We start from the raw sequence: 18,805 nt of genomic DNA, 5'->3' as shown, positions 1-18,805 counted from the left end.
AGAGAAGAGAAGAGAAGAGAAGAGAAGAGAAGAGAAGAGAAGAGAAGAGAAGAGAAGAGAAGAGAAGAGAAGAGAAGAGAAGAGAAGAGAAGAGAAGAGAAGAGAAGAGAAGAGAAGAGAAGAGAAGAGAAGAGAAGAGAAGAGAAGAGAAGAGAAGAGAAGAGAAGAGAAGAGAAGAGAAGAGAAGAGAAGAGAAGAGAAGCCACTGCAGCACACACCACCTGAACATACAGATCTTATTTCTAGTTCTCTTAGTGACCCTTAAATTGGCTTTCTCCAGCTGGACTGGGCTCCTTCCCTCCCTCCCCTCGGATCTGAGCTGCAGCACCACGCAGGAGCCACAGAGGGACAGGGAATGCTCACAGCTGGGTGCACGGGAAGGAGCCTCAGCCCCTTTCACCAAATCCATACTCGGATGCCTGCAGCACCCAGAGAAATGTCAGGGACAACTTCTCACTGCTAAATAAATAGCTCAAAACTTTTCCTTGTGGTACAAGTGCTCAGCTGTCCAGAAAATCCCACACGAGTGGGTGGATGGAGGCGAGAGCCACTGACTTGCAGCAGGAGCTGCACAGCAAAGTTATGCCTGAAAAGTTTGGTTTAAAGATCTACTTTCTAAAATTATTTTACATATTTCCAATATAATCTCACCAAGAAAATGTTTTTGATAAAAAGGGTGGTGCTGGACTTGCTCCCGAGCTCTCTCTCAGGCCGCTGCTTTCAGAACAGTTCCTTTTGCTGCGGTCACTTATGAAAATCAAATCCGCACCAGCATAGTTAAAAGAAAAGTAAAAAGGCAACAAAACTCAGTGGGAAAGCACGTTGTATTTGAGAATATGAAGAACATTAGTGGTGTATTTCCCTGGCAGTGGCTGAAGCAAAGACTCCAGCACGGCGGCACCGCTCGCTCCCGCGATCCCCAGCCCCGGCCGTGCGCACCCACCTGCCCCTCCAGCTGCAGCGGTCGGCGCTGCCCGCCCGGGACAGCAGCAGCAGCAGCAGCAGCGGTGGCAGCAGGGCCAGCAGGGCCAGCAGCCCGGGCGAGCCCCGCTCCGTGGCCATGGGCTGGAGCTCGGCAGGGCGCGGGCCGGGCTTTAAGGGCGGCGGGAGGGAGGGAGGGAGGGCTCGGGGTCCCGGGGGGCGGCGGCCGCGCCTCTCACCGACCCCTTCCCTTCCTCCTTCCCTTCCCTTTTCCCTTCCCCTTTCCCCGCCCCAGCAGTGTCGCTGGGGACACCCCGCCGTCACCCTTCCCTGTTGGCAGCGCTGTCCCCATCGCCCCGGCCAGGCAGCTCCTTTTGTCTCTGAAATATTTAGAAGTGATTAATAACAGTTTCTCATCGCCGTGTAGGAACAAACAAAAATCGTGTCAACATAATCAAAGCGGATTTTGAATGAATGACGGAAATTCAATAGTTTTAACTTCTGCTTTCATGATTATCTTTCAGGGGTCCGTGCACAAGAAAGCTCCAGGGCCCACGATTATCATGCTAAAAGCCGGGCTGTGCCTGCCAATAATTAGATTTCTATATGCATTGCCCTTTCCATATTTTCAATGCACGACATGGGGAGATGCTCTTTTGCAGGTCTGGGAGAGAGAGGCTCTTTTCTGCAGCTCCTAAGCGTGGAATGGGGATTTCGCGGCCGGGCGGGGACAATGGCCCTCGGCACGGCTGGGTGGCACATCCCGGGATGCGCGGGGCTTTGTTCGGCGCTCAGCGCTCACCAAGGACCCTGCGGCCATCTGTTACCTTGCGGTGAGCAGCGTGTTCTCACATTGCCCACAGATGCACAGGCACAGCCTGCCCGCAGCCCTGCTGCAAGGAGGGATTTTCCTGAAGACGAAAATAAATTTGTTAGAGGAAATACCCTGAAACCAGAGCTTTAGTTCTCAAGTGCCTGATACCGAGCTCCTTGAATCTTATTTCCACTTTACTGTTCGTTCACAACAACTTTGTATTTTTACTGTTATTATTAAAAAAACCCCACAAAAACAACAACAAAAAACCACACACAAGTAAGCAATGAGAAAACCCCCCAAATCCACAGAATTTCAGCCTTGACTTGCACTTTGCTAATGTCCTGTGCTCTTCCCCACACATACCTGCGTTATTACCTCTTGCACAACTTCTGGCTCAAGTTGGTGCTCTGCACGGCTCACTCCAGCAATTCTAAAAATATTAGATGCATTAAACCTTGATGGTTATCAACATTAGTGCCAGTGATGCTGAAAGCTCGGTGAAACTATTGTCTTAGCCATCTAAGAAAAAACCTGCTGAATATCTATGCTCTGACCCCATCCTGAATGGAAAACAACACACCAATAGTCTTTAAAAGCTTTGATTGCGGCATAATACAGGAGCTGAGAGGCCAGAGCCCTTCTCTCTTTTGTGCAAATGAGACCAGGGAACAGAGGAGAGGACTTGGGGAGGGAACTGACACTATGATGAAGTGGCCCCACAGGAGGATTTATTCATTTCCAAAGGCCCAAACGAACCCATCTGCTGCCATCAGGAGAAAGCATTGAGCCACTTGATCCCTGAAGGTCTCCCAGCAGCAGCGTTTCCCCTCGCTGGGAAAGCCCCGTGTGAGTTTTGCTGCCTTGCTCTCAGCAGCACCTCCGGCCTCATCCCCACTTCCAAGTGACACCAAAACATCTCTGCTAAAACTCCTACATGAAACTGCTCACTGCAGGTAAGGCATCTGCAGGGCTCCCCTCTTCCAGTAAATAATGTGCAGCATCAGAAGCTGCTGTAAGATCCCCAATCAGTGGCACCTGAGGTGAGAAGGAACAACATGGACATTTCACATTACTGCTGAAGCCTGGCAATTCAAACCATTTTAACCACACCTATTGAAAAGTCACACAAACTCAGCTCCTCCCCGGGGTGGAGGAGAATGAGCCAGAAGTGGACAAGCAGCTGCTGAGAGATCTTTGCAGGTTGCTGTTAGTTTTACCTCCAAATGACATTACCATCCTTTTTAGAATTTTTCCCATGTGTTGAGGTTTGAGATGCTCAAATTTTGCAGCAGGAATCTCGGGCAGAAGCACGGCCACAGAACTGAACAAAATACAACTTTGTTCTCAAAATGCCTAAGCTCATCTGGGTGCAGCCCTCCCAGACCCGGGCAGTCATCCTCATCCTGGGGCTGTTGCAGAGGAAGACTCACATTTGTTTTTATGCATAGCAAGGAAAAGGAAAAAATGAGTTTAAATACTTTAATCCACACCCTTAAATCTACATACAGAGAAATACAGAACAAATAACAAGACAAACAGATGTACTAGGAAATTAATCTAACAGAGCCAGTGCTGTGAAAAATGTGTATTTACAAGTTTTTATGAAGAATATGGAGCAGATGTTTCTCAACAGAGCCCTTCTGGGAGTGCAAGTCCCAGAGAGGCCATGGCACAACCAGCTGAAATTTTCAGTTTCCCTGTGTTAATGTGAAGCTGCAGCTTCTCAGGCAGAACCTGACCCCAATCACAATATTGTGCCCATGTAACAACAGCACCATCACAAATGTTTATGAGACAAAAGCATACTCAGTGTGCCTCTGCAGCAAACAAATCCAGACAGCTTTTATAACAAAGACTTTTACAGGATTACCTCCTTGCCCTCCCATTTCAGCCTGCCTTCTCTTCAAAACCTGGCTGGGGTTTGAAAGCACGGCTTGATGTCAAGGGAAAATTTGCCAATTTTGATTTAAATATTTATTTTGGAGATTCAAGATCATGCTAACTGGTTCTTTCATGGCAAGTAAGATCTCATCTACTGCACAGTTGCAAGCTGTGGGGTTTGCTCTGGAGTTTTGCTCTCTGAGGGGCAGGAATGGCACAGACATTTGGGCACTTAATACAGATCTCAGACTACACCATAAGGAAACAACTGATCTGCCAAGAGTCCACTCCTTTCTTACTGCTCAGTGGGAAATAAAAAAATAATGAATCCCAAATGTCACCTCTGTCAATTGAAAACTGCTTAAAATATTATAAATTTTATTTTTTACCTATTTCTTGCACTTTAGGCTCCTTTTATTTTCCTTGTTTAGTGCCACTTTAGAACATATAAACAAACACATTCAATACAAATCCCATGTGGCAGAATTACAGCATGTGAAACTAAAGAATATATTTTTTAAACTGTTAACATGCTGACAGTTTCTTGTAAGTAGTTACTACTAATTTAAAGTTACAGCTCTTAAAAGCAACATTTTTACAGTATTCTGATCACTACTTACTAAACAATTACCACACTTACTGAAGTTACAAGCTACAAAAATAAAAATCCGTTCTGTTTAACTACAAAAATCCTAGAAAGAGAAGATGGCTGGAGGTACTCAAAGGATTACAGCAGTTTGTAGCAGACAAAATGGCTTTTGAGTGATGTAAACCTTGAAGGTACAGAATACAATAAACTCACATACAATATAACTTCCTACATAATCTTAAAAAGAAAATGATATTTATGCTTATCTACAAACAAGTTGCAAATTAAACAATACAAAGAATTAATTACATACAGCAGTAGGAGGACACAGCACAGGACACAGGGCAGTATTAAAAAGTACAATTTTGAATACATTACTACTTTTGAACAATTAAGGGCCAGGTCCTCAGCTAAGGTCAGTCTGCACAACAAAACTAGGTTTAGTCAAGGCATGTGGCTTTATTCCAGCTTGAAGTATCTCCCTGAGATGCCCAAAGCCTGAATTGGGTATTCAGCACTCTTAGGTAACAAATTGTGATCATGTCATGTTTTAGAACTGTGGCCTCAACACTGCTGAAATAAAAGATGTGTAAATTCTCTCAATTTACCTAATTATTACAGGAAGAAGTGGTCTTTGCTGCCTCATCCCTGTGTTCAAGAAGCACCTCTCACTTCTCAGAACAAACCAGCATTTCTAATTAAGTGGTTGACATTCAATGGAATCAGTATTTTTGAATCTGAAGACAGCCTAATTTAATTTCAGCTGAAGACTTTATTTTCCAAAAGGAAGAAAACTGATAGCAGTCAGTATGAAATACAGACCTGAAAAGGATTTTCAGTTAGAATACATACAGATTTTTAAGTGTCCTGCTCTTCCCCACAGACTGGGTTACAGTGCTGCTCTACCAAAAGCATTTGTCACCAAGTAAAAACCAGTAATTACCCTAACACTGATGCCACTGTGCTGACCACAGCTAAAGGTGCAGTGCTTTTTTATTTTACCAGTGGGATACAGTAACACACACTGTAAAAGCTTCAGTGCAATGTAGCACAGAACCACAAGGAATGGGCCAGACTGAAACCAAACCCTTTATGGATCTGTTCTCAGAACCTGTGGAGAACAGGGATGTTCCTCCCCAGCAGCAAGAACAAAGATTGCACTTTGAATACAGGCCAGGAGTGTTGGGGAACCTTTGGAGTCCTGGTGGTGATGGTGACTAGAAAAGCCAAACAGGTGGGTCACTGGGCCAAGAACAGCTGTGTGCAGCCATTCCAATTTTCTTGTCTGACAAAGCCTTTGACAGGAGGTTCTGTGCACATAAAAATACCCAGCACATCCTCTCAATGTGAGTAAACAAGTATAGTGTGAACAGGCAAGGAGCTGACCCACAGAAAGGCTCTCCATGCAGATTTATGCTTTTTGTATTGCCTGACACAGGACTGAGAACCTACAGTAAAGAAAGTTATCAGAATCTGACCAAACCTCAGTTACTGGATGCAGCAATACAACTTAAAAATAAACTTTATGAAATCACTTCTAAGTGCTTGACAATCAGTGCTATTGTTTACCCTGTACATTTTACATAAAGCTATAACATATGAACACTGACAGAAGAAACAATATGTTATTTGACTTTTTGAAATATTGTTTTCTCTATTTTTCCAATGTTTATGATTTACAGGATAGGGGAAAACTCTTCAGTGCAGGACAGGAGCTCCAGCTGCAGAATCCCCTCTCCCAGACAGAGAAGACACTGTGGGCATTTCCAGGGTTCCCACCTACAAGGAGTAACTCCTTGGATAGAGCAGCTGTTTGAAATGTGCTCTATGCACCTACAACATTTAAAAAGCAGGGAGCAGATTACATTCACAATGCACACACAGCACTGGGCAGCTCCAGCTCTGTTACAAATGAGCCAAGTCCATTCCTGCTGCGGGACAATCTGGGAGCTCAGTGCTGACACCAAACCTGGGCTGAGACTGGAAACAGCTCTATCAAAACAATTCAAAACAAGCTTTAACCCACTTTGCAACACACCAGGGAGGAGCATACACTGAAATCAAAGAACAGCTGGAAATAGCAAGGCTTCCCACAGATTCCAGAGCTATGTTTTACAAGACATTTTTTTGCCACACATATGACAGCTACAGAGTCACAAAGGACACTCCAACCTTACAGAATGTTCTCTAAACCATAAATACAATTTCACAAGAGGCTTCCTCACAGCCACCATGACCACATTTGCACTCACAGTCCATTGGTGAGACACAAACTTCTTCACCTCCAAAACCAAGGACATTTAGCAGGGGTTTGCCCAAATGAGCACCCAGTTAGATGCCACTTTTACTTTGTTTCTCCTCAGGAATGATGGATTTACCTTTCCCAGAGGATTTCACACGTTGAATTGCACTCCTGGCAAGGTGCAGTGACAGGGAGCACAAACAGCTCCCACTGGGGCACCCCTCACCTGTGGTAACACAGGGAGACTTCCAACCTTGGCATAAAGTATTTTATAGATGACAGGAGTCAAAAGAGTGAAGTTTTTCAACAGTTAAAGGTTCTTGGGCTATAAAGCAATTTGAATTATCATCTGATCAACTTCAGGGAAGTCTCAACTGCTTTTTGAATAGTTTAAAGTAGCCAGTGGTGTGATTTCAAATACTGTTTTCCCAGAGATTCCTCATTTGTTTGTAAACAACAGTTACCTAAGAACTACAGCATAGAACTTAAATACTTTTAGGATGCTGAAGATTACAAGTTATTAAAAAAAAAATAATAACTTAACTAGTATATTTCTGAAGCTAATACAAATTGAAGTTCATAACTAAAAAAAAAAGGTAATAGACTCACCTAACATAGTATACTTGGGGTATTTTAAACACTTTTTACATACATTTTACTATTATTTTTCATCTATATTTACATACAATAAAATAATTATAGTAAGGTGTATAATGAATATGGAATTTACAAATGGCTTCTGCTTCTTTACAGTTCATTACACTCTAATCACATTTTCAGACTGCTATAGATTCACTGAGAATCAGTAGTATTGAAGTTCTAATACATACATTTTCTACAAGGAATACCATCAAGTTAAAAATACTTTCCGAAGAGGATTACAGTTGAAAGTTTTAAAAATACTGACTTTGCCAAGTTTCAATAAATTATTTTAAAATATAAATAGATCGTTCACTGTTAATGCAAACATCATTTTACAGGATTTTGAAAAATGGTTTCATTTTAAAAAACCTAGAAACACAGCCTACTTTACCCAGTGGTCTCATTTTCAGTCAGTGTAAAGAAAAAATATTTAAAAATTGGGGGATGACAAAAGCAGCAACATTCAAAGTTCAGACCAAAGCTCTCACCTTCTTATGATCTTGGCTTACACAGGATAAATTCTCTTCCTGCTTGGAAGAGCACCTTTTAACTAAACTGAATTTACTCAGTGAGATATTTTAAACCTCAACTCAGCTCTCACCTGCTGCAGGCTTGAAATTCTTAAAACACAAAGAACATGAGTAAGATCTTTTACTTTTGTTAACCATGAAGTTTTCACCTGAGAAGCTTTTAACCTGAGAAGCTTCAGATATGCCAAGCTGACAGTCCCTGTGTACTGCTGCAGGTGTTCTGAACCCCACTATCAGAATCAACCATGAATCTTTTTCCCCACTTCATATCCACAAGGGAAATGAGGGTAACCAACAAGGTATCTGTGACCCCCTAAGAGCCAGTCAGAAAACAAATGCTTTTTTCCATGCTTTTTTTCCCCACAATCAAATTATACACATGAATGCCACCTCTGCACACTTAACTCTCAACCTCCACATTTCAAATTGAGTTAACAGACTTACTACTGATCATTCTCAGATAATTATGAGCCAAGTTCTTTAACAAGTCTTTAAAAAATACCCCACATTTGTCAATCATAATTTTTTCTTTAAAACTCTTTCCTCTAAACAGCTAAAGAAGATGCTCCTTTGTCCAAGTTTTTCTCTGAAAAGCCTCCCCAGGAACTATGGTGTTGCTATTTACAGTAATTAGAATTAGTCTCTCACTGAACTGAAGCAAAGTCAAGTCACAGGATCATTCAGTGCAAGTCGTGACACAATTATTTGGAGTTGTATGTTGGGACTCAAGACCTCAGGGTACTCTTTGGCTCACAAAGCCACTGAAAAAGGTCATTCCCTAAATAACATTTCCAGAAACCTTTGGTCCAAAAGCAATTTTCTTGCTGAGTACCTTCCTCAGAGCTCACAGATCCTCTACTCTCCCAGTGAAGCAAATTAGAAATGCATTGCACAAGCAGGTGACAGAGTTACTGCTCTTGCTCCCAAGCAGGGATGGCAGCCAGGAGCAGGCTGCTGTCAGAACATCAACCCACATTCTGCTTGGTCTGGTTTTCTGCTCAGGAACTGTTCTGGGGCAGCTGGGAGCAGGTCAAACCCCCAGCTGTTCCCCTTTCCAAGGGTATGAACCATCTCTCTGAAACACTGTGCTGTGTATGTGCAGAAGACCTGACTCCACAGCAAGGAAGGGTTGCAGCACCTGTCCCTTTTCAGCCATTAGAGCAACACACCCCAGATGGAAAGGCTGGAGGGCATCCCCATCAAGTCAAAAGCAAACCAGTTGTGGTAATTCAGCTGTGAAAATTTCCATGAGTGCAAAAGATGGCTTTTTCCTCAGCTCTAGTGCATTCACAAGTATGAACCTTAGTGCATAAACCTCAATCTAGATCAGACATCGGTGTTTTAATGAGCTGAAGTTCCTCGCTGAAATTCCACAAAATCTCCAGGTCTTTATCCAGCTGCTTCCTCCTGTGGTGTCACTCTGACAGGCTGGAGGCATCATCATCATCTGTCTGCTCCCCAGAGTGGTACAGCATCAGAGCATGGGTCTTGTGAGTGATGGTGACAGTGCAGGGCCCCTGTGCCCAGGGCTCCCCATCCACCTGCATCGGCATCTTGGAGCTCTTCAGGATCAGCTGGTACCAAACACAACAACACAGTCACAGCAGTCACACAATCTGAAATCACCTCTTACAACTGCAGCACACATTCACAGCCTGGCCAGGGACAAACTGGGAGCAGCACTCACAGGCCACCACCCACAGCAACACAGGTCTGTGCATTATGACATAATTAATTTTTACTAAGCAAGAGAAATATCCATCTCAGTTGCAAACTGCAACTTCAGATCTGATTCAGGCAGTGGAGTGCTTGAGGTTTTGTATTGTGTATTAAAAAAAATTTAGGAGAACAGGTCCCCAGGCAGCACTTACCCTCACTGTGTGTGCCTGCCCCAGGCGAACGGGATTGGCCAGTTTCACCTGGATCTGGGCACAGTGGAAAGAACCATGAACACCAACAACTTCCAGAAGTCCATCATCATGTCTATGAAATCAAAAAATGAGACTCCTTTCAGTGATGCTGATGAGCTCCACCACATCTACCCAAAAATTACAGTCCTTTTACTGCTATTCCCAGAGACAAGACAAATGCCGCGCTACCAACAGACAAATGTTGTTCTACCAATACATTTATGTATTTGTGCTGGAGAAAAAAATCACACTGAACAGCAAAGAAAGCCATGAAACCCCACAGCTATGGAGCAATTCACCAGCCAGCACACCCTAGCTGGCTTCTGGAAGTCATGGATGTATGACTTTGCAAGGCTCACTGTGCACATTTAAGGCCCACAATGGCTCTCTTCCATAAACTTGCACAATTTTCTGTCTTTTTACTCTGATATTCATCCAAAGAAAAAATCTTTTAATGGCCTAATTTTTTAGATTTAGGTAAAGGACCTTGCCCAAGTATTTTTCAGAAATTCAGAATCATAAGCCTTGTAACAGAGCTATGGGTATATTTATATAGATGGCTTCTGAAAAAGGAAGTCACAACATGGAATAATTAATGTCTGAAATTACTTTTCTCTTCGGTATTGCTCCCAACATAGGAGTCAAAATTTTTGACATGTTTTGTTTTTACTTTCCATTTTAACCACTAATGAGATAGAGTATTTTAGATTCTGAAATGGATCTATCTTGTACTTTTTGAAGGCTCACCTTATTGTTAACAGCCTCTCCAATGCTACTGCTGTTTGTCATGCCAGACATTTCAGAAAAATTTAAAACCCCCTTGATGTGTAGGGTGCCTTTACTCCAAGTCTCCAGTTCAAGGAAAATAAACAAATGTGAGATAGCCCATCCCAAGGAACTGTTCCAACCTGCACACCAGCCTGGCTACATAAGCACAGTCTACAGAGGGAATTCCTTTCACTGCAAGAACTATTAAAGAAAAAACAAAGCAAAAAATGCCCTCTGTACCTTGCCAAGGGATAAGGTTCATCCCCCATTCCTTCCCAGAGCCTGCAGCCACCTCCCCAGTATCCAATGTTCAGCACAATGATGCCTTCCAAATTGGGCAACTCAATCCTCTCACCATCCAACTCTAGCTTTAAAAGACAAGCAGAAGTGAATTACTGTGGATCAAATTCAGTTCTTCAATAAAACTTACTCACTTTATGCATTTAATAGGCTTCCACATAAAGAAAAAATGGCCCTGTACCAAGAGAATGTGTTTTCTTTTCATATTTAGATAAAAATCTTTGTGATTTCACAAGATATCCTGAGCTGTAGTAGATTTCTATCAGTAAAGAAAAAAAGGAACTCTCATTTATGTAAGCCTCTGGTGCTATGGCAAATTATAGATTAGTATCAGTGCTTGACTCATAGAACTGAGTCAAGGCCAGAAAAAAAATTAAGAATGTTCAGTAAGCCCAAAGACATGAATTCCATGTAGTAAGGTGCAGACAACAAAAGGAACACAAAAATACTCCAAGGCCATAGCCACCCTCACACAAATGTCATTAAGTGTAAATATTGTAAAGAGCAAAGCTCTTCTCCTTGTCTTTCACCAGGTAAGTTCTTACACTCCACTGACTGTCCACAGAATAAGCAAGTTAAAAAACTTACCTCAACCTTTTTGTTAAGATCTTTACATTCTTGTACTAGGCAGTCTTTGGTTCCATAAAAAAAATAAACAGCCTGTGAAAAAAAAACCCAAAAAAACAAACAAAATGGGGAGAAAAGAAAACATTGTTAGAAAAAGACAATACATAGGAAGACTATTTGAAATATTTATGTATAGTTATAGGTATGCAAACATTATCTAAAACTTATACATAATATATCGGCACATCCTTAAACTAAACCTTCCTCATGAGATAAGCTACAACTTGCTTAAGAAACTAGATTTCCACTTAAAAAGGAAATAAACACTTGACTCATGAAGTTTCAAAGCAAATGAGAAATTCTAAGCAAACACTGAGCAAACAGTTCTGTAAGCAAGCAGAGGCAAGGCAGAACACTTGTGAGTGGGTTGCAAACATGTTTTACCATGGAATCCCCTCCCTAAGTAAAATGAATTCAAACTCTTAAAATGGCAGGAAGGAAGTAGTGGTAAAGGAATGTGAATCTAAAAAAACCTCAAGTCAAATCAATAACTCCAAGGAGGAAATGTCACTTTACCAAACACACCTTATTGATGATTCTGCTGGAAAACAGAGAGGGAGTTTTCTCACGATGGGCATGGAAATTTAAAGCCATAAGAGCATCAGGTCCCACAGAGAAGTAGTTGTTCATTGTGAATACCTGTAAGACACAACTTCCAGTTATGCTTTATTAAATACCATTAAAATTCAGAGTGTTTGATGGGAAGTTGATAACAACAACAACAACAAAAATTACAAACATACAGGTATTCCATAGAATTCATATTTATACTTGCAAACCATACCTTTGGTTTCCTTAAGTTGTAGTATCCTTTGTTTGTTACTTGAACCTTCCATCTGAAAAACAACAGTTGCTACTTAGACTTATGAAAGACAGTCCTCACTATCAAAGCTGTAGTTATGAACCTCATATCTATGCTGGGATTAAGGCAAGATATTCAAATTTAGTTAAATTATGAAAGAGTTAAGCTCTGTAGAACAACTAAAAGACTCAATTCAGACCTCAGTTATGTTGTAGTTCCTTCTAGCAATACTTGTGTTTATGTAAAGAAACTGCTGCAATCAGTGGAGCCACAGCAGTGTTTGGTTCCATACATTTTATCTTTTCACTGTTCCTTACCTGTCTAGTTTGATTCCATCTGCCTCCATGACATTTCGTAAGATCTGCTCTACAGGGACTTCTCCAGCATAACCTGCACCCCAGCCCAGAGTATTAGACAGGTCATTCCCTGTTCCCAGAGGTAAAATTGCAACTTGTGGAATATATCGTTCTTGCCCCTAGGATACAAAACCACTGCATATTAGCTCCTGCTTCAGCACTCATTCCACCCCCAAATGTTCAGATTAGATACACTGACCTTCCCAGCAGCCTGCTACCCAGAGCAGAGCTCTGGGGCTGGCACAGCACGTGGCACATCGAGCTACTTACCCAGGCATAATGTAAAGGAAGGAAATGTTAAACCATTGTGAGAAGGAAAGAGAATACAAACACAATATGGGAACAATGCATTATGAATACTGAACAGAGTATTCCTTCCCAGGAATGATGCTTTGGACCTGGGAAGTGACATGAACACTGAGAGATGTAACACACAAGGCTGTGAACTACAACAAGACACCAAAATGCTCCTACAAGGTTGAGGTGAGGTTAGGTGTAAACAACAGATGCAGAATCCCAGAGTGTTCAACCACACAGAGAAATATATAAATACAGATACTCAAAGGAACAAAGTCTGTGTCTCAGTTGACTGTCACCCACAGATGGAGCAAGTACTGATCAGCTCTGCAGGGCACAGTGACAGCAGCTGTTCAGAACAGCCACCTTAGCAAAGGGCTTGGCCTTCCCCAGCACAGAAGGGTGAACAATTATTTCAGCTGTACTATGGCCTTCGCAATTCAGCTGTGAAAAGGACTTGCAGTAAATTGGCAATTTGGTTACTGGTTCTTCCAGAAAGGTTATCAGCCAGGTAACCTGTATTTGAGAGTCAAGATAAATGAAGGGAGCAAATAACCTACTGCTGATAAAAAATAGGTTTTGCTGATAATCTCTATGGTATTTTACCTAATATCAATGATTCAATTTGAACAGAACAAAGAAAAAAACAGATTTCATCAACTATATCGGCTCTGAGGGACAATATATCAAGTGCCCAGGACCACACAACCATATACTCGTACCCATTAACCTTTATAGTTACTTTATTTCTACTTTATCAGCACACAGTATTTCTCAAAGAGTGTGTTTAACTATGCGTGAAGTTGTAATAATGGCCTTCAGCTACAACATTTTATGTATTAACAAGAAAGCTGCAGTAAAAAAATAAAAAAAACTTTGATATAAAAACTTCCTTTCAGTACTAGAGAAAATGTTTATTAGGTAAAGTATGAAAGCCTTATAATTATTCTTAATGTTCTCAGGAGTTTTTAGGAGCATGCCATTGAAGAGAATATCTTCCATTTCAATTCCACAGTAAACACAGCTTATTTTTTTCTCCTCTACTTGCAGTTGATAGGCAAGGCTGCAGACAGACAGACTCTTCAGAATATGTAACAAGGAGCAGAAGCAAATGACTGCACTCATTAATGCCCTGGCAACAAAACCAGTATAGCTGGCAAAATTACGAGGTTATTATAAAAGATTGAGCGTGCTGGGAGAAGGGAGCAGTCAGAGCACAATAGCCAACATCAGCAATGCCATTTATGACAAAATAAATCTGTTCAGACAAAGAGGAAATAACAATGCAGAAATTATCCTGCAGCTTGTTCCCTTCTAGTTTTGCAGAAAAGAACTATTATCAATAGAATTTAAAATCTAAAGCGTTCATATTTTTCCTGAACTACAAAGAGTCATAAGATACACTTCCCACACCCCTCCCCAAAATAAATAAGAAATTATGCAAATACTCCTCTGTAAGCCTATTCAGGAAGATGAAGGCAATAAAAGCAGGTAAGAGATGAGGGGTACAACTTTGGTAGCTTTCAAACTCATTTTCCCTTTTAATTTAAACCACAATACCTTTATCTTCATTTCATCAATTGCATCCAGGACCCAGCCCACTGTGCCATCCCCACCACAGACCAGAACCCTGACAGTGTTGCAAGGCAGCCAAGTGCAGAGCTGGAGAGCTTTAGCAGGACCAATTTTGCTGAGATCAAAAACCTAGAAAAAAGGAAAATAAGGAATTCTGTAAGTTCACGGAACATGACTCAGGATTTGCCTCACAGATAAACAATCTCATGAAGTTAACTCTAATGCAAAACAAAGATTCTCCATTTGCAGTATTACATTAGCAAATGAGATGTCTTGATTTTCATGAGTAGGATTTGTTTCCCAAATTCCCAACAGAGCTCCAGCTGCCTCACTAGGATTAAATGGCATTGCTAAACTGAGCTGACAGAGCCCTTGGAAAAGTCTCTATCTAGAAGCATGAAGATGAATTCTGTGAAGATGAAAGACTTCAGACAAAAGTAATTTTAAAATACTCAGCACACAAAGAACTTTATTTTTTAAAGCCTTATTGGGATGCATTTAAAACAAACACACAGTGATTTCTCTTAGGCTGTACTTTATAGCTGGGTTTTGAACTTCAAAGGAAGAGTATTAAGGTGCAGCCAGGAAATCCAAGGAACAACTGCTTGCCTTACGTCAATATCCTGAGCCATCCCAGTGGATTTTAAGGGCAAAGCAACTACACAAAGTGAAACTGTCAAGGCTGACATTTCCACAAATAAAGTGAGGTTTTAAACAAACACAGGTTTCTAATAAAGAAGATTTAAATGGTTCATTTTCTTAAAAGTGTAAACTGTTTCAAAAGTCAGATACTTCTCATTGACAGAATTATTGCATGTTTTACTGTAAGTAAAAGAACTGGACTGGTATTAGAATCCTAACAAACTTGGGGTTGGGAGAAGCCTCTGCACTTTTTGTTGCTCTCTGTGAAGCTGCTCCTTTCTAAAAGAACAAAGTCCATGGATTTGTTTCTTTTACTGATCTTCCACAAGATTCTATTGCCATTGTGTAAGCAAAATGATATCTGTTCTAACCTAAAGCTTGGTTTTATTATGGTGGTTTTGCACTGTGAATACCTGAACGGGGTTCAGCAGCATTTTAAATTCTCCCAGTAAAGTTTCACCCATGTTGTTCCCACTGCGAGTATTGGCCAGCACCATTACTGGCATCCAGTGTTTCCTGTCGTAAGGGACCACCTGCAAAGGGTAAAAACCAGTCAGTCATACAAATACTGCATGTTTGAAAATGTTTACAGCCTTGCTTTGAGCCCCATCCCCTGCAAATGCTGAAATGAGGAAGTCACCAGTTAGTCTGAAGTAGCCAAAACACAAACAAATACTTCTGATACATCAAGGCTGAAGATTCTGCAGTGCTCAGGACAATGTTATGAACAGAGTAGTACAAAACTCACCAAAAAAATCAAGGAAGTAAGGTAAACAAATTTCAGTATTGTGGAATAAAAAATTCACATCTGCTTATACTTCAACAACTACATTAGTAAAATGACAAACACTTCTGGATTAACTTAATAGATCTTGAAACGTTTACCTGACAGTTGCTAATGTGACAATGTATTGAGTTCAAATGTCAAGGTCCATCTGGGGGTTTATTTGGTTGGTTTTTTGTATGTTCTAAACCCAAGAAGCAGCAGGCCATTACCTTTTCATAACTGGTTCTTTTCTCTTTACGCATCTGGTTGATTGCAGACAAATAGTAGGGCGGAATAATTAAGTCTTTGAATTCTCCAAACGTACAATCCTCAGTCCTCAAACAATCCACCATGCATTCATCATGCACAGTGTACTGACACCAAACACACCTGGAAAAAAGACCAAAAAACATGAAAGCAATCTTCAAACAGGCACAGTGATTTTGCTAATTTATTTTAGACTTTGTCAAAATATTTATGATTACATGCACCATTATAAATAATATTTTAATTCCCTGGAAGCCTATGTATAGAAAATTACATAAATTGATCATGTTCTTGCAGGTCTAGGAAAGCATTTGAATTCTGCTGGAAAAAAAATCCAACAGTTTTAAATTAACTCAGTACTCTTTAATTAAAAAAAGAGGTGCTACAAATACGCTCCTGTTTGCAATATTAACAGTTACACTGACAGCCTGTAGTAGAACCTGAACTACTGCCTATCCTTAAAGAGCACAGATAAAATATTGGAGCTCAGAACAGTGTTAGTAATGAATTAATGTACTCCTTAAGACTGATATCCCTTTAAGCATGAAACCCAAAAAGTTACACAGAACTGTACAAGGCTGATGGGATTTAGTTATGCCAAACTGCTTTGCTTTATGACCTATTCTAAAAGCTGTCCTGGAAAACAAGACTAGAACAAGAGGAAATACTGCAATATCCACTTCCAGCCTCTGCAGAATGTTAATCCTCATTTGCTACATCCAAAGCCTTGATTTAAGCAGCTGGGAAAGCTATTTTTAGAGCTCTCCTGACTAATCTAACACAAAACTAGTGCAGCAATGACACTTGCCCTATACTGTGACACTCTTTTCCTCTTCTTCCTTCCTTTCCTCTTTGCCTCCAAATTCCTGCCCTTCCCTCCTCTCCTACACACACTCTCAAGGTTTTGTTTCTAATAATGTGCTTTTTTTCTCTGTAATTCTGCTTACTTTCCAAGCAGTTTGACAGTATCACACCGAAGCAAAGCAAAAGCTGGGAGAATCTAGGCTGAAGAGATTTTTTAAGCAGGCTGAAGTAACACACCAGGGCACCCATCACTGCTTTTTGGCACTGACAACTTTGCAACCAACCTTACTAATGACAGTGCAAGTCCATTTAATGGTTCATTGTATTTTTAAAGCACTCTTATCATAATCTTTAATAATATATTGCAGTAGTTTGTAAAACTTCTCTTTAGTTTTTCTGTGCATCCTTAAAAAGGAACTTGAAACCCTTACAGGACGTTGTTCTATTTACACTGAGCAGATGCCAATTTTGAGATGTGCACTTTGGTTCTCTGAACTCTGAGCTGTGCCAGTCAATTTGCTCAGGCTATCCACTGTACAACAGACAAATTTATTAAAAACTTCTCAATGTCATCCCCTAAAATACAAACTCCCTTGGACACCAAGAGTTCCTTGTATGTAATTATACAGCAGCCTGCACATCATGCTGGAGTAATGCAATTAAGAGAACGAGTGGACACGAGATGCAACGCCACACTCTTAATCTATGACTCACAAGCATCCATTTAAATTTTAGGTTCTTTGAAGTCGGTTTTTTTTGAAGTATCTTATCTGACCACTGCAGGATCTCCCTTGGGGTGCGGTCTCCCAACAACCCTGTGCAAAATACAACACGGACACGGTGCTCCCACACAGTCAGACCGCCCTGCAGTACCTGTAGTCGCAGAGCTTGGGCTGCGTGCCGCACTGTTGTTTGCAGACTATGCAGCAGCTGCAGAGAGGGACATTGCCCCTGATCCAGTGGTGTGGCATGGAGCTGGGGGCTCCGGCGGTGCCCCTCATCATGATCTCCTTGCAGAGGAAGCGCTGGTCCGCCTTCTTGAGGCAGCGCTCGCTGACGCGCAGCCCGCAGCAGCTGCAGAAGGCGCCGCGCAGGATGTGCTGGGCGCACACGCAGCAGTACGAGGGCTGCCCGAAGAGGTCCGTGTAGTGCCAGTCGTGCTTGCTCTTGCGGAAGATGTCCCGGATCAGCAGCTGCCGCCGGGACCGCTGGAAGCTGCACCACGCCGTGATCAGCACGGGCAGAAGCACGGAGCACAGGGTCCACACGGCCAGGCGCCAGTCGGCCACGGCGCCGGGGGCATCGCCCGAGCCCTCCATCCCGGCGCCTCCCCGGCCTAACCCCTCGCTCCTCTCGGGCAGGCGGCGGGGCGAGCCCCGGAACGGCCCCTTCGCTCACGGAGCCAACGCGCAGCTTCACGCACCATGTTCTAATCCCTCCTCAGGGCTCGGCGCCGACCTGCGCCACATCGGGCCGAACGCAGGGCTCCGGTCGGGGCTCCTCCGCCGCCCGCCCGGGCCTTGCGCAGCTCCGGCCGCCCCCGGGCTCCTCCGCCCGCTGCCCCCGGCGACGGGAGGGCGCGGCCGCACGGCCCCGGCTGCCTCTCGCCGCTGTCCCGGGCCCCTCCGCGGGGCGCACGGACAGCGAGCTCCGGCCCTCGGCCCGCCCGGGAGCTGCCGGCGGAGCCGGAGCCGGGGCCGGGGCGCAGACGGGCTCGGAGCGGCGCCGCGGGATGCGCAGGGCGGCGGAAGCGGAAGCGGCCCGCGGCCGTTGCCAGGAGACGGGCGGCGCCCGCTCCCGCCTGTCGCGACAGCGGGGATGTCGCCAGCGGCGCGCGGAGCCGCGACAGTGCCTGGCGGAGCGGCTCCGCTCCGGCTCCAGCCACAGCTCCAGCCACAGCTCCAGCCACAGCTCCGCCGGGCCCAGACCCCAGGCGGAGGCCGCGCTGGCTTGGGGCCCAGTGACCGCCGTGTTTGTGCCTTTACTGCCCGATTAATTATAAATGCTTTCCCCCGTAATTTCGTTCTGCCCTTGAATCATGAAGTCATCTAAGTCGGAAGGGGCCTTTG

The 18,805-nt window shown here is 43.0% G+C and overlaps 1 protein-coding gene across 1 annotated transcript; it reads right to left on the bottom strand.

The window, feature by feature from the left end:
• Positions 1-3,203: 3,203 nt before the first annotated feature.
• On the bottom strand, positions 3,204-18,258 carry DGKE (diacylglycerol kinase epsilon). The gene is made up of 11 exons (XM_033076530.1): positions 17,610-18,258; positions 15,896-16,055; positions 15,313-15,432; positions 14,243-14,386; positions 12,347-12,504; positions 12,012-12,063; positions 11,753-11,866; positions 11,189-11,260; positions 10,541-10,668; positions 9,494-9,605; positions 3,204-9,196 (listed from the first exon to the last, which is right to left on the bottom strand). The coding sequence occupies exons 1-11, from the start codon at positions 18,053-18,055 to the stop codon at positions 9,038-9,040; spliced, it is 1,665 nt and encodes a 554-aa protein (XP_032932421.1). The 5' UTR covers positions 18,056-18,258; the 3' UTR covers positions 3,204-9,037.
• Positions 18,259-18,805: the final 547 nt, after the last annotated feature.

This window comes from Catharus ustulatus, chromosome 20, assembly GCF_009819885.2.
Source record: "Catharus ustulatus isolate bCatUst1 chromosome 20, bCatUst1.pri.v2, whole genome shotgun sequence".
NCBI classification, from domain to species: domain Eukaryota; kingdom Metazoa; phylum Chordata; class Aves; order Passeriformes; family Turdidae; genus Catharus; species Catharus ustulatus.
The sequence above is the reverse complement of the archived record's forward strand: the minus strand, read 5'-3'. Positions and strand labels throughout refer to the sequence as shown.